This window comes from Monodon monoceros, unplaced genomic scaffold (genome assembly GCF_005190385.1).
Source record: "Monodon monoceros isolate NGI ecotype Baffin Bay Population unplaced genomic scaffold, NGI_Narwhal_1 Super_Scaffold_13, whole genome shotgun sequence".
Classification (NCBI taxonomy): Eukaryota; Metazoa; Chordata; class Mammalia; order Artiodactyla; family Monodontidae; genus Monodon; species Monodon monoceros.
Window position 1 is genome coordinate 55,747,503 of NW_021703769.1, and position 14,849 is coordinate 55,762,351.

General features: G+C 48.6%; 2 protein-coding genes across 3 annotated transcripts in view; one reads left to right on the forward strand and one right to left on the reverse strand.

Moving 5' to 3' along the window:
* Positions 1-4,094, forward strand: part of ABAT (4-aminobutyrate aminotransferase) — a 91,541-nt gene extending 87,447 nt beyond the window's left edge. Inside the window, exon 16 of the mRNA XM_029220427.1 lies at positions 955-4,094. Coding sequence (XP_029076260.1) covers positions 955-1,076 — 122 coding nt within the window. The 3' untranslated portion in view covers positions 1,077-4,094. The remainder of the gene's footprint in view (positions 1-954) is intronic.
* A 2,419-nt stretch (positions 4,095-6,513) lies between these two features.
* TMEM186 (transmembrane protein 186) lies at positions 6,514-14,786 on the reverse strand. 2 transcript variants are annotated; one of them, XM_029222307.1, is made up of 2 exons: positions 14,724-14,786; positions 6,514-14,565 (listed from the first exon to the last, which is right to left on the reverse strand). In XM_029222307.1, the coding sequence occupies exon 2, from the start codon at positions 13,703-13,705 to the stop codon at positions 13,037-13,039; it is 669 nt and encodes a 222-aa protein (XP_029078140.1). In that variant the 5' UTR covers positions 13,706-14,565; positions 14,724-14,786; the 3' UTR covers positions 6,514-13,036. The 2 variants fall into 2 exon arrangements, with proteins under 2 accessions (XP_029078140.1, XP_029078141.1); XM_029222308.1 differs by having other exon boundaries at positions 6,514-13,672; positions 14,724-14,734.
* Between the last annotated feature and the right edge of the window lie 63 nt (positions 14,787-14,849).

A 14,849-nucleotide genomic window follows, 5' to 3' on the forward strand; every position in this document is an offset into this window, starting at 1 on the left:
AAGTGGCATTTTACCCTACACCTTGCCGGATGAATAGGGATTGGCCAGGTGAAGAAGGTGAGAAGGAGCATTCCGGGCAGGGGAAGGGATGTGTGCCTTTAGCTGGGCAGAATGGGGCATACAGAGGGAGAAAACAAATGCATGGAGTGGAACGAGGGACAGACGGGTGGCAGGGGGTGAATCAGGTTCACGTCAGCCTGGGGATGAGGTTCGAGATTGTGGACTTTCTCCTAAGAGCTATAGGAGCCATGGAAGTTTTAAGTGGGGCCAATCAGAGAGCCTACTGTGTGTCAAAGCTGGTGTCTTTCACCTGGACCATCTTAGAGAATCCTGCAGCAGCCCTGAAGGGCAGGGGTAATTCACCTCCTCTTGAGAATGAAAAACCTGAGTCTCAGAGACGCTATACAACCCAGCCAAAGAGCCCCATCTAGTCAAAGGTGAAATCGCCCTTTAAAAGAAGCAGGTTCCGAGAATTCCCTGGCGGTCCAGTGGTTAGAACGCCACGCTCTCACTGCCGGGGCCCCAGGTTGGATCCCCGGTTGGGGAACTGAGATCCTGCAAGCCGCGCAGCGCGGCCCCAAAAAAAAACCAAAACTCAGATTCCATCCTTCATAAGCGCTGCTGACCTGCCCACACTTGTGTAATTTACTTATTTTCTTTCCCTGCCACACCGCGAGTTTCTGGAAGGCCAGGACTTTGTGTCAGGATTTCTCAATCAGCAGGCCTAGCTCAGGGGCAGCAGAGCTGGCCTTCAAAGTTGGAAGGGAGGGAGGGGAGAGAAGGGCAGCTGAGCGGGCCGATGAGAGAGAATGGGAAGGAGGGCTGGACGGGTGGCTGCAAGAAAGGACAGAACGGTTCGGACGGATGGGGTAGCCACCGTGTGTGACCCCGCCCGGCTCCCCGGCCCGTGACTCCGAGCCCAAGCCCCTAACCCACCCCCGCCTCTCCTTTTAGGCCTGATGCTGGGGGGCTGCGGCGACAAATCCATCCGCTTCCGTCCCACTCTGGTCTTCAGGGACCACCACGCACACCTGTTCCTCAATATTTTCAGCGACATCTTAGCCGACTTCAAGTAAAGAAGCCATTTCCTCCATGCTCTGAGGAAGCCCTGATCTCACCCCTTGTCAAATTGATTAGTTTGCCTAATTCATGTTTTCACTTAAAGTATCAGAGGTGAATGCATAAACTGGAGGATTATTTGTGGGGAGGGGATGTTTTTCGTGGCTTGGGGGGAGGGGAGGGGCTGGTTTGCTCTCTCCCTGCAGAGCCAGTGGCGCACATTGGTTTTAAGCCCAGAAATTCTGCTTGAGCCCTGGACATAGTCTTAGGTTGGGCCCCGAGGGTCCTGGCCAGGTTATCTGCCACCCTCGACCCCAACGATACCTTTGGAAGCCAGTCAGGGGAATGATACCTGCTCCTGGGGCTGGTGGCTGGGACTCCTGGGTTCCGTCCCTCTCAAGTGACACGTTCTGAACGGGGAGGACGCTGGCTCCCCCTGCCCTATGCAAACAGACATGCTGCCCCCTTGCGCCCAGGCCCCGAAGCTCTGAGCATGTCCCATGCGCAGTCCAGTGATGGGCAGGACAGAGCATATTAAGGCAGGAGAGTAGGGACACGGCATTGAGCTTGGGGGTGTGGGAAGGGGTCTTCTGGCCTCCTAAAGAGTAGGGCCACTCCCCCGATCCATCCGGGGATTCCTCTCCAAACTGTGAATTCTCGCCTTCATGGAGCTTTGTCCTGGGAGAATCTCTGGGTGGCATCGCCAACAGGTCTTACTCAACACCCTCATTCCCCAAATTCCCTCCCTCCCGTTAAACGTCAGCCCAGACCTCTGTGCAAAGAAAGCTGCACCTGATCATCCCAGGGACACACGCCCAGGAGTGTAAGCCCAGGCCTGGGGCAGCAGAGACCCCTCCTCCTGTCCCCACGGCACCTGGGGTCTGAGTTTGGACCCCTCGCCCCGGGACCCTTTCTCTAGCTCTACTCATCCACCTCTGCTCCACTTCTGAGCCGTCCCAGGAATGGCTTTGCTGCTACATCAAAGCTGGACTAGGTGTCTTCTTGCTGGAGGCATCATGAATTGAGGGCGCCACAGTTCCATGCAGGAGAAAGTAGCCTGTTGGTGCAAGGTGGCTTCCTTGTCGTTACCCCTGCAAGTCAGAGATTTTCCTGCCATGAGTGACTGTGAGATGACGAGGTAGGTGATGCTTAGAGGCTTAACTGGATGAAGGCTGAGGCTAAGGGGGTCTCTGCTAGAGGCGAGACCATTTTGGAACTGATTTGACCTCAGATGCTCCTAAAAAGAGCATTTGGTCGTCCTCCAGCAATGAGTGTTGTTTAGCGGGTAGATGAAGGAAGTCTGTCCAAAAGGAAGCCACTTGGTCTCCTGGTGCCTTGGTTGACTATTTTGGGAGCTGGGCAGATCAAGATTCTCAATTCAGCACTTTTCTCTTTTAATAACCATCCAAAGATCTCAAAGTGGTTTGTTCTTTTTCTGCTTCCGCTTTTCAGCAGATTTGGTCATCATCCTATTTTTGCCAAGAATGAAAGGCAGTCGCGTGTTTAACAGACGAGGGGGAATCCCTGAATCCCGGTTCACCCTGCATTCCTGCACTCAGTGCTAATCCGTTGCTTTTAAGGAGCTCTGCCGTGTCCAAGGGCATTCGCACTGCCAACTAAATGGAGCCTCCCTCTCTCTGCAAGCTTTCGCTCATTTGTATATTCATTTATTTATCCAGTCATTCATTCATGAAACTTGCATTAAATACCTGCTCTGTCCCAGGCCCAGTGCTAAGCACTAGAAATCCAAAGGTGAAATAAAACCTAGTCCCTGCTCTCAAGGGACTCACATCCCACTGCGGACAACAGAATCTTAAACCAGCAATTAATGCCATAATAGTCGTATGTGTAGGAACATCAGGAAGTCAGAGGGAGTGGCCCAATCCACCTAAGGGTCAGAGGAGGTTCCAAGGAGAAAGTGACATTTGAGCAGGATTTTGCAGGATGAACAAGAGTTCACCAAGTAGACAAGACAAGGAAGAGTGTTGCAGAAAGGGAACAGCATATGCAAAGACACGAGTTCACAGCCTCACACCTTTCACTGGGGATCCAGATTCCACAGGCAATATCCCAAGATTCAAGGCCTTATTTAACAAACAAGCAAAATGCAAACCAAACCATAATTCATGTATGCTTTTTCCTGAGAACTTTAGCATTGGATCCAAACATACAATGAGATTGCTGGAGTCCAAAAGGTTTTTAAGCCAGGGCACAACCAGAAACGTTGGCTTTCTTTGGTGGAGAGAGTGGCTCCAATATTTTGTTCTCTCCCCACAGGGCACTGACAGAGAAATGAAATCTTTTTTATCTGGAAAGTCATTTCCAGACTTATTCACTCCTTATCAAGGGAAGTTACTTATAAAACTTTTTAAGCCATTTATCAGCCAGTCCTCGTTGACTCAGGGCATAGTGAGTTCCTGAGACGTTCTCTTTTGGAAGTGGAGGTGTAGCTGCGAGAATTTCAAGGAAAACATTCTCAGCAGCGCTCAAGAAACTTGCTAGAGGTTGGTGAAAACATAGGGAGCCCAGAGGACAGGGTGCTGGCTCAGGCAGAGCCCACGCAGAAGAACTTCTGTGGCCGACGGTCCGGAAACGAATCCATCACACATTAGTGCCATAGAGTTTAGTAAATGTCGCTAGCAAATCTCATTACTTTTACAGAAAACAAGGTCCAGTCATGGCAAATCTTAGCACATCCTCACTTTTATTATAAATGGGTGTTTTTTAAATAATTTTTACTGACACTCAGTAACCATGCAAAATCGTGCACAACGTTAATATAATCTGTATATCTATACCTGTCTATATCTATCTGTATATCAGCTCATGGTAGAAAACCATAGCTAGGGAGCCTTGCCAACTTACGCATACAAAGTGATCTTGTTTACAGTATTCTGTTGACAGTGCCAATAAATGATAAAGAAATTAACACGTCACAGTGTAACTGATGACCATATGCGCAAGTCCATGAACTCAGTCTGTTTCCTGTGTTAATCGGTATTCTTAAATTAAAAACAAAATATTTATAATGGAAACATCAGAGTAAATGTGGTCTTTTTGGTTGGAAATGGTTTTGGTAAGGACTTCTTTCACAAGTTCTTATGAAGGTCCTATGATTAAGCACCTCTTAGGGATGTCTTGGGGGAATTCTCTTCCTGCGTTAAGTCTGCCTTGGGCTGAGAAGTCTGGTGAGGCCATTCAGTTCATCAGAGTTCACCCAAGACATGCCATGTAATGGGGATGGACAAGGTGTGGTCCTTACCCTCAGCTCACCTTCCAGTGGGGCAAAGGTCACAGCAACCCAGCGTAAGGACCAGAATACAGGAGGATATTGTACATGAACAAAGGATAGGCCCAAGTCAGGGTAGAGGTTAGGCCTCTGAGTTTCAACTTCAAGGTTGAGTGGGAACTGCTCCAGTGACTCAGAGGAGGGGTGGAAGGCATTCCAGACCAAGAGGACAGCTATAGCTGAAGGCACGAAGGCAGGATGAGGCAGGCATTTCTACAGCGTTCAGCATTACTAGATCACAAAGACAAGGAGAGCAGAAGAGCCTGGAGACCAGGCCAAAGAAACAGGCAGGGCTCGGACCTGGAGGGCCTCCTGTGCCAGTCTGGGCCTTCCATGAACTGATGGAGCAGGGATTGGACCAGGGGGGTAATCCAACATGCATTCTAGAATGAATGTCCTGATTGTCCACTGTGAACAAGAGAGACTGGGTGATCAGTCGGAATCTGTGGCCATCGAGATGACCAGGTGGCCCAACCAGGACAGCGGTAATGGGCTGGATGGAGAGGGAGGGAAAAGCACAGAATCCACTACATCCAGGACAGTGACATTCAACACTAGAGGCACTTTGGAGTTGCCCTAAAGAACTTTGTAAATACCCTAATGCTCAGGCCCCACCCCAAACCAATTAAATCACGTTCTCTCCCTCACGGATGGAGGTGGTAAGCTGATGACTGACGGGAATCAGCCGGGAGGCAGGTGCAGCGTGGGAAGGCACGGAAGAGATGCTGAGTCAGCACCTGTGGAAATGAGCTGGCTCTTTGGTCCTCCTGCTATCCTGACCTAGAACCGCGGGCCGTGGGCTCCTGACTCACCTGCACCCAGCTGTCTCAGTGGCCCTCCATGGCCCTTCTTTTTCTCACCTGGAAAATGTATGGTTTGGACCACGTGATTTCCAAGGTTCCTTCCGGCTGGGACACCGAACAGGTGTATGAAATGACTGACTAGGAAAGCAATATCTACCATTAAATATGCTTTTAAGAATAATCACATATAGTGATAATATTTATCATTTGTTGAGCATCTGCTATGCACAAGCATATTCTGCTGGGGCTTTGTCATGTTCACAACACACCTATGAGCCGTGTATGTGTCTGCCTGTTTGTAAGATGAGAAGCCCGATGCTCAGAGAGATTGGGGAACCCGCCCAGCATCACACAGCCTGGAGGCCAGGATTTGGGACACACGGGTGTGTGTGAATGAGCACATGCAGTCAGCATGGGGTTGGTTAAGGATCAACCACTCAGGACCCTTCTCACCACCAGCCTGGCCACTGGCCTGGGAAAGTGAACTTGAACTGGTCAGCATTAGTGTGAGCTCCTAAGCGTATATCCCTAAGGCAGGTGGGTGGAAGGTGCCAGGACCTTTGTTAAAAACAGTCACTGTTTCCATTTTCTGTCCTCCTTCCCCCTTCTCCACCCCCCGGGGAGGCAGGACAAGGCAGTAGAATGACCTAACTCTGCTGCTTTCTAGCTGGGTGACCTTGAGTAAGTCACTTCACCTCTCTGAGCATCACCCGCAGACAGTGATCACAGTAAAGCAGCTGACACTTACTGAGGGCTTCCCTGGACCAAGTGCTGTCTTTAAGTGCTTTTCATGTAGTAAGTCAGCCCCTTCAACTACCCTCGGTGGGTGCTTATATTATCATTAATTCACAGTTGAAGAAACCAAGGCACAGACAGTGATTATATTACTGGCCCACAGTCACAGCCTGGGAGTGGCAGGGCTGGGGTTCAAGCAGGTAGGAAGTCTTGCTTCCAAGCCACGTGCTTCACCCTACACCTGCGACCTCTCTCCGGTTCTCCAACTCCAACAGCTGCTGGGAGGATTCAAGAAAATCACGTAATCGGGACTTCCCTGGTGGCGCAGTGGTTAAGAATCCACCTGCCAATGCAGGGGACACAGGTTCGATCTCTGGTCTGGGAAGATCCCACATGCCGTGGAGCAACTAAGCCCATGCACCACAACTACTGAGCCTGTGCTCTAGAGCCCAAGTGCCGTAACTACTGAGCCCACACACCACAACTACTGAAGTCTGCGCGCCTAGAGCCCATGCTCCACAAGAGAAGCCACCGCAATGAGAAGCCAGTGCACTGCGACGAAGAGTAGCCCCTGCTCACCGCAACTAGAGAAAGCCCACGCACGCAGCAACGAAGACCCAACACAGCCAAAGATAAAAATAAACAATAAATAAAATAAAAAATCATGTAATCACCTCCTGACTCGTGGTAGGTGCTTAATACACGATGGTTCCTTTTGCCACTTGATCTCTGTGAACCTGGCTCACATATAGTTCTAAATGTTAAACCTACTTCCCAACATGGGGACAAGTCCCACCAGATCCCAGAGCAGATTACAACTGTTAATCAATAAGATGGATGTTTGTCACTAGAGTTGGTACAAACGTGGCCAGATGGTATCGACCCTGCCTGATTAACCCTCATCAGGCATGATGTTATAGTTGAATGAATGCTGCAGGATCAAAACAGGGCCATAAAAGTTGGACTCTGCCCAGGTTTCAAAGGGACCTGGTGGCTTTCCATCTGGGGACTCAAAAGACCTGAATTCTTAAAGCAGCCAAGGGCAAGCTCCTAGTTATTTGGCTAACTCACCCCAGGCTGGCCCCCTGCAAGCAGCTAAGCCCATCAAATCTGTTCTGGGAAGTGCATTAAACATTTTCATTTATGATGGGCTGGGGGTGGGATATCTGGGCCTATGACCAGGTAAGGCTCAGTTCTAGTAACCAGTGTAGGAGGGACAACGGCTCCCAGCCATGCACACTGTGAATGTCCCCAGTTGGAGCAGACCTCACCATGGTCTGGAGGACTACCTGTCTCAGCTCAAGCTGCTCTAACAGAATATCAGAGATGGGGCGCATAAACAGCCAACATTTATTTCTCACTGTTCTGGAGGCTGGAAGTCCAGGGTTGGGTCCTTGGTGAGGGTCTCTTCCTGCTTGTGTCCTCACATGGCACTGATTCCATCGTGGGGGCCCCACCCTCATGACCTCATCTGACTCCAGTCACCTCCCAAAAGCCCCATCTCCAAACACTATCACATGGGGGGCTATGGTTCAACATATGAATTTTAGGAGGGGATACAAACATTCAGTCCCTAGCACCTACCATGTGAAAATGGACGTGCTACAGGTTACCCCATTTCCTGCATCTAAATAACACACAGCCCAGGGCAGGTGGGGTGCCCAAAGTCCAGATGGTTCTCAGCAGATGGGAATGAAAACCAGTCTACAAAATACAAACACGGTTGTATCACTAATGCTTTTAATGACTGTTTCCTACTGTCCACCCAGCTTCCAAGTCCAGAATGGAGATTCATGGTTGAGAAACTTTTCTCTTTACCTCAAAAGCTGGCAGGAGTGGGAAAGGATGGCAGAAGAGATTGTGTTTAGTACAGCATTTTACTTCATTTGTTAAGATGGATGACACGATCATTACGGAAATTTTAAACAATACTAGAAGGCCATAAAGTTCAAAGTAGAAGTTTTCCCTCTGTCTCATCCACCTGAATCTTCTCCCCAGAATTAACCACTGTGAAAAATTTGGAATGCGTTTTTTTAAACCACAAATAGGATCATACAGAACTATATTGTTCTCTGATTTGCTTTTTCCACCTGACACTACCCCATGATTATCCTGTCACATCAGCAGATATGGTTCAACCTCACTCTTTTTAAGGGCATGTAATATTCCATAGCTTATTTAACTGTGTTGCCTACTAATGGCAACTTAGTTTACTTCCTGTTGTTGTTGTGTTTGTTTCACTATTAGAAACATTCAGTGAACATCCTCATATACATGCTTGAGTATTTCCATTAGATGATTATTTTGGAATTGTTTTCCAAGGGGGAAATCACCAATATAACCACACACCACCTGAATCTAAAGACTGTTTCCATTTTCTGAGAAGCTGCTTGACCATCAGAGAGGCACGGCTCTTGGGAAGGCTCAATCCCACACAATGATTCTCAAAACCTGGGGTGCCTTGGAATTACCTGGGAAGCATCAAAATACAGATGCCCAGCTTCTGCCCAACCAGAATCTGCAGGGTTGAGCACAGGCGAGTTTTGTTGTTTTTGTTGTTGCTGATCTGGAGCATGGGAACTGGGTACTACTGCCCTGCTGGTGCACTGCAGAAACCCTAAACTGTTTCCCTTGTCACATGCAATTTTAGCTTGGAAATAAAGGGATAGAATAATGCATTTGCTCTGTGTGCCCTCTGCTGGTACTGCATGAGCAAACCACACATCCAAGTGGAGGCTCTTTTGTGCCAGAGCCGGTGAGAATCGGGGCTGTCACCTCCCACTGAACTGACACTTCTGGGCAGTAATTGTCAAATCAGGCTACGCATGAGAATCCCCTCTAGGGAAACTGGTCATGGGCCTGGGCAACAGTACTTTTTAAGAGGTGTCCAGGTGATTCTACACACGGAGCCCAGACGGAGAACCTATTCTGTAGGAAAAAAAAAAAAAAAATTGGCCCAGGGACACAGAGGCATGTGTCATTCTGGTGTTGTCCACCCTGGTCATCTATTTCAGAAATTCCCAGCATGGCTGCATAGCAGAATTAGCCTCAAGCTTGACAAAAAGACCGATTCTGGGGATCCACCCCAGACATAATCAGAATCTCCAGGGGGTGAAGCTCACTCAGGTAAGTGCTTACAGGTAGCCCAACAGGCCTACTTAATTTTTGGTTTTAATAAGTCAAGGTCAGATCATTAATCCCTCTTAAGACATTTTATAGGCACAGACTGTGTCTTTGGGAGAAGAGGTTCACAGGAACTGAAGTCACTGACAAGCAGGTGAGGGAAAGGTAGGGAAGGGAACCAGCAGCTCTAAAGATTATATAATCGAGTCTTCTATATAATTGAATCCTCAGTACAACTTCTTGAGGATAAATAGTAACACCCCTGTTATACAGAGAGAGAAACTGGAGACAGACAGATAGACACTTCTATGTAGATACCTAGGAAGAAAGGCTTTTAGGCAGAGGAACTGTCAGTGCAAAGGCCCTGAGGCTGCGGGGTCCTTGATTATTGGAGGAAGAGCAAGGGAAATATAGCTAACTGAAGTGGTAAGTGCAGAGTTGTGGATGAGAAGAAAGCTGGGGGTAGGGGCGGGGCCAGGCCATGCTGGGCCCTGTAGGTCACAGTAAGGACTTCAGCTTCTACAGCAGTGATGTGATTCTCTTTTTTAAAAGGATCACTTTGGCAGGACTTCCCTGGTGGTCCAGTGGTTAGGACTCCGTGCTTCCACTGTAGGGGGCATGGGTTCGATCCCTGGTCAGGGAACTAAGATCCCACAAGCCACAAGGTGTGGCAGGAAGGAAGGAGGGAAGAAAGAAAGGAAGGACCACTTCGGCTGCTGCGAGAACAGATTCTAGAAGGGCAAGGATGGAAGCAGCAGGTTGCAATAATCCAGAGGCTATGAGGGCAGCTTGGATCGAAATGGCAGGGCTGGAGCAGGTGAGAGCAGTCAGTTTCTGGTTGTACTTTTAGAGTAAAGTTGGTATAAAATTAAGTCAGTGGAACCACATGCCATTTACCCTAAGAGCCGGCACTTCTGAGTGGGTCTGCGGCTCTCTGGGAACCCCCAGGCCCACAACCGGGCTCTGGGTCACACCGTCCACGGCACGCACAGCCCCTCTATCTAGACAGACCCTGCAGATATACCCCAGCTGACAATGGGAGCCCAGCATTCCCAAACATCTGAGGGACATGGTCACACACTCCCCAGACCATTGCCTTCAACTGGCTGGAATTAACACGCGATGGGAATTTAACAGAGGCAATGACAAATCCATAAGTCTATGCCCTTTCATTTGCATCTTTAATTAAAAACAAATACAAATTAAAAGCTATTTCCTCTTGTTCTAAAGAGCTCCTAAACTTTCTTTCACTGACCTTCAAAGGCTCCCCACAGTGATTTGGATCAAATTCAGGGTCCTCCCCTTAGCAAAGGCGCCCACCCCATTCCTGTCCAGGGCAGAAATGCACGCTTGTGTCCCCTCAGCAGTGCTCATGTCCATCTCCTCCACACACCTGGGGTCCCCTTCAAAGTCCCGGCCCCAGGCCTCACCCCCTCCTGCTCTTCTGCCTCAGGCCACCCCACTCTTCTCTTTCCTTGCACTTTCCCCCATTTTATTCATTTATTGGCCGTGTCGGGTCTTGGTTGCAGCATGCGGGATCTTTTGTTGCGGTGCGCGGGCTTAGTTGCCCCGTGGCATGTGGGATCTTACCCTGTCCAGGGATCAAACCCGTGTCCCCTGCATTGGCAGGCGGATTCTTAACCACTGGACCACCAGGGAAGTCCCTCCCCATTTCTAATTATACACATGCACTTAGCATCCGCCCTCCCTCCCCACCAAGATGCTGTCAGTCCAAAGGCCCAAATCCTCCCCTTTTATGAAGCGTGGTGCCTTCAGCACCCAGCGGAAGAGGTCTGGGATGACTGGCTGATTTGGAAGCCTGCAGGGACAAACTGCCTTGAATTACATGCTTTACTTGCTTCTGTGAAATGCAATAAATTGAGAAAATCTAACAACTTCTTTCATGTTATCGTCATTATAAAGTCACTTTTCTCAAAATGCCATTTGCAGTCTACACAAAGGAAAGATATCTCTCCATATAGCTGGCATTTATCACATTCTTTATAGCACTGAAAAAATGGAGATCATTTAAACAAGAAAGGTTATAGGACCAGCTACAACCACTCAGTGGAATATTTCGCAATTACTGATTTTTTTTTGCATAAAAAGTATTTAAATGAAAAAAAAATCAAATAATCGGGGCCTTTTGTTTTTATCTATTTGTAAGGTATGCTGCCCATTTTTTCCAACTTTATTGAGATATAACTGACATACAATATGGCATTAGTTTAAGGAATGCAACATGATTTATATATGTATATACTGCAAAATGATTACCACAGTAAGTTAACATCCAGCATCTCACATAGTCACAAGGTTTCTTCCTTGTGATTGAATATTTTAAATGAATGTTTATAACTGACGTAGTCCTATGTCCTATAACATGAAGCAAAAAAAAGCCAATTTCAGATACAGGATAACATCTATGTTTTAAGTAAATACTGAAAGCACAGTGAGATACACACCCATTAGGATGGCTATTATATATTAAAAAAAAAAAGATGTGGATAAATTGGAACTCTGATGCATTGCTGGTGGGAATATAAAATGGTGTAGCCACTATGGAAAAGGTTGGCAGGTCCTCAAAAAGTTAAACTTAGAATTACCGTATGACCCTGTAATTCCACTTCTCAGAAAATACCCAAAAGAACTGAAAGCAGAAACTCAGATGTTTGTACACCAATGTTCACAGCAGCATTACTCACAACAGCCAAAAGGTGGAGACAATCAAAATGTCCATCGAAAGATTAACGGATAAACAAAATGTGCTATATACATATTATTCCGCCATAAAAAAGGAATGAAGTTCCGATACCTGCTACAACATGGGTAAACCCTGCAAAGTTATGCCAAGTGAAAGAAGCCAGACATAAAAGGCCGCCACACAGCGGATGATTCCATTTACATGAAATACCCACAACAGGCAACTCCATAGACACAGAAAGCAGATTAGTGGTTGCCAAGGGCTGGAGAAAGGGGGTGCTGGGGAGTTACTATTTAATGGGTGCAGAGCTTCTGGTTGGGATAACGAAAAAGTTCTGGAAATGGAGAGAAGTGATGGTTGCAAAACACTAAATATACTTAATACCACTTAGTGTACACTTAAAATGATTAAAAGGATAAATTTATATTTTACTACGATTTGAAAATAAAAAAAGACTGGAAGGTCACAAAACAAAATTTAGTTATTGACTTCTGAGTGGTAGAATTAAAGATCATGACTTCTTTCCTCTTTGTTACAAATTATATAATAAGCATATTGCTAATTACGGGGAACATTACATATAACTGGCTTTATTTGATAAAGTATCACACCAGCGTATAGTTCATCTGACTTTATCACACTGCAAAGCCTTCTGATGTGAGAGCCCCTAGACCTCTGGGCGGTGAACTTGCTCGGATTACAACCTTTCCCCAGTGGCTGTGCAGCTACCGTGCTGGCAGGATGAACGACCCACCTCTAGGCTTCATCCTGGTCCCCCCGCCGCCGGGTCCACAAGGGGGCGCAGCATAGGGCTGGTGAAATCCCTACCCATTGCCTGGAAGCCTTTTGCGGCGCCATCACCTCTGAACTAACAATGACATTTATTGTTTATTCTCACACCCATCCCAGGAGACAGGGAGGATTTTTCCACTTTAAGATGTGAAAATCAAGGTTCTGAGAGACTAGATAACCTGCCCCAGGACAGGGATTTGGAAACGGACAGACCCAAGTCTTCTGGCTCCCGCCCCCCACCTCTCTCTCTTTGGTTTCACAGCAGTGTAATTGTTCGAGAGAGCTTGGCATCGCTTCCTCCAAGAACTGGCTCTTAACAGAAACTTCTGGCCATTATCTGAATGTCACACACAAGTGCAGTTAAGAATCTGCACTCAGGGCCTCTTTCTAAACCCAGTTACTTCCATCTCATGAATTTCCTTATCCCAAAAGACAAGTTCCCAGGGGCCCCGGCAAAGTCTCCAGCTGCCCGACCCCCTCCTTCAGCCCCGCCCACACCCTCAGGCTGCCTGCAGGAGGCCCCCTGTCCGTTCACTTGAACTTGTCCATCATCCCAAACACCTGTGTGAAACGCTCTCGGTCCAGGATGCGTCCGTAGCGCAGGGTGAGGTAGAAGGTCTGTTTCCCACTGTACTGCTGGATCCGCACGAACAGCTCCTGAGGCCGATCCTGGCTTTCCGTCATGGGGATCACGTCGGCCACATGGCAGTATGTCTCCTGTCGCCGGCCCCAGAAGGTCAGGTGGGCCACCCGCAGCATGGTGCCCGACTCATTCACGTACAGGATGCCCACCAGCCTCCGGAAGAAATGGCTCATCCAGCACAACATGGCCAGGGCAAAGCCAGCGATCCCGCCCGCCAGGCACAGGGAGTTGAAGGTCATGAGGCCCTGGGAGTACCAGTAGAGGCTAGGCGGCAAGGCCACCACCGTCAGGGCCGTCTGTGCCACCTTCAGCTGAGACAAGTACCCGAAAGCCCTGATGGCATCAAACCGGTACACCATCTGAAATGTCTCTGTCTCTGTGCCGGGTGGTTTCTCCTTGGAGGTTGGTGGCCTGCTTCCCACCCACCTCCTAGGATCCCGCCCACTGCAGTACCACAGCCCGTGGAGAGGCCTTCCCCATGCAGCTGGCCCTGGCGACCGCGGCACAGCTCGGAGGAAGGCAGCCTGAAAGGGAGACAGGGAGACCATTTCTCTCATGGAACTCAACCATGCTAATCACACAAGGAACAGCTGCAAAGCATCTTACACGGAGGCTCCCACCAATCCTGTGAGGCCGGCATCACTCTGCCAGAGATGGAAAGAAAGGTAAAGCCAGATGCTTTACCTCACGTGATCTTCACAAAAGCTGTTTGCGATGGGAACCACTACTTCTACTTTACCACGGAGAAAATTAAGCCCAGAGAGAGTAAGAAATTTACCCAAAGACACACAGCCAGTGAGTGGGGCAGAGTCTGACTTTTAAACCGGCCCTCTTTCCTCCAGACAGCTCAAGTAGGTATAGGAAAGGAGGCGCAGCCTTCATTCATTCAACAAATACCTTGAGAGGGCCAACTCTGGGCTGGCACTGGATCCACAGCGTGTGTGACAATTCCCAAGCAGGAAACTCAATCAATGTCCCAGTGGGGAACAAATCCGCAAGATATTCATCATAATAACTACCCAATTCTCGGTCAGGTTTAAAGCGTCATCTTGGGGTCGGAAGGGAAACGCTGTTTACTTGGCCTAAATTGAGGGATGGGGTAGAACGGAGGAGGAGGGAGGCGTCAAACCGTAGCACAAGGGGTTTATGAGATGCACAGTTCCACACCTCGAATAGTGCAGTGAAAGATACTTTGGGCGGTGAAGTCAGATCTGGGTTCCAATCCCGACTCCTACAGTCACCAGCTGTGGATCTTTGGGCAAATTACTCCACCTCTCTGGGCCCCAGTTTCTTCATCTTTCAAAATGGGGATCCAAAATATACTGAATGTGATGATGGTTTTAAAGCCTTCAAATGCACTTGATGCTCAGCGAGTGCTCAGTGAGTTTTAGTTATCGCCGTTGCTGGCCCACGTGACCTGAGCGCAGAGGAGAGCGGGGAATAACAAATCGGAACCCACGTCCCTCCCATGGATTCTCCGAATCAGAACCCCAGGTGTCTGCAGGCCTCCCCCAGGCCTGCCCCCGACCCACAAAACACGTCACCTCCCTTACTTCCCACCACCCGCCTTCTTACCATGACTTCAATGCCCGCTGCCGGAAGTGAATCCCACCTACTCCCGGAACCGCTAAGAGCGCGTGTTCGGCCCTAATAGGACAACGTAGAGGAGCATCGCATTCTGGGATCTGTAGTCCAGAGAGA

What these genes read in the sequence shown, in the direction of transcription:
- TMEM186 (XM_029222307.1), bottom strand. Translation starts at nt 13,705, where the DNA reads ATGAGAGAAATGGTCTCCCTGTCTCCCTTTCAGGCTGCCTTCCTCCGA.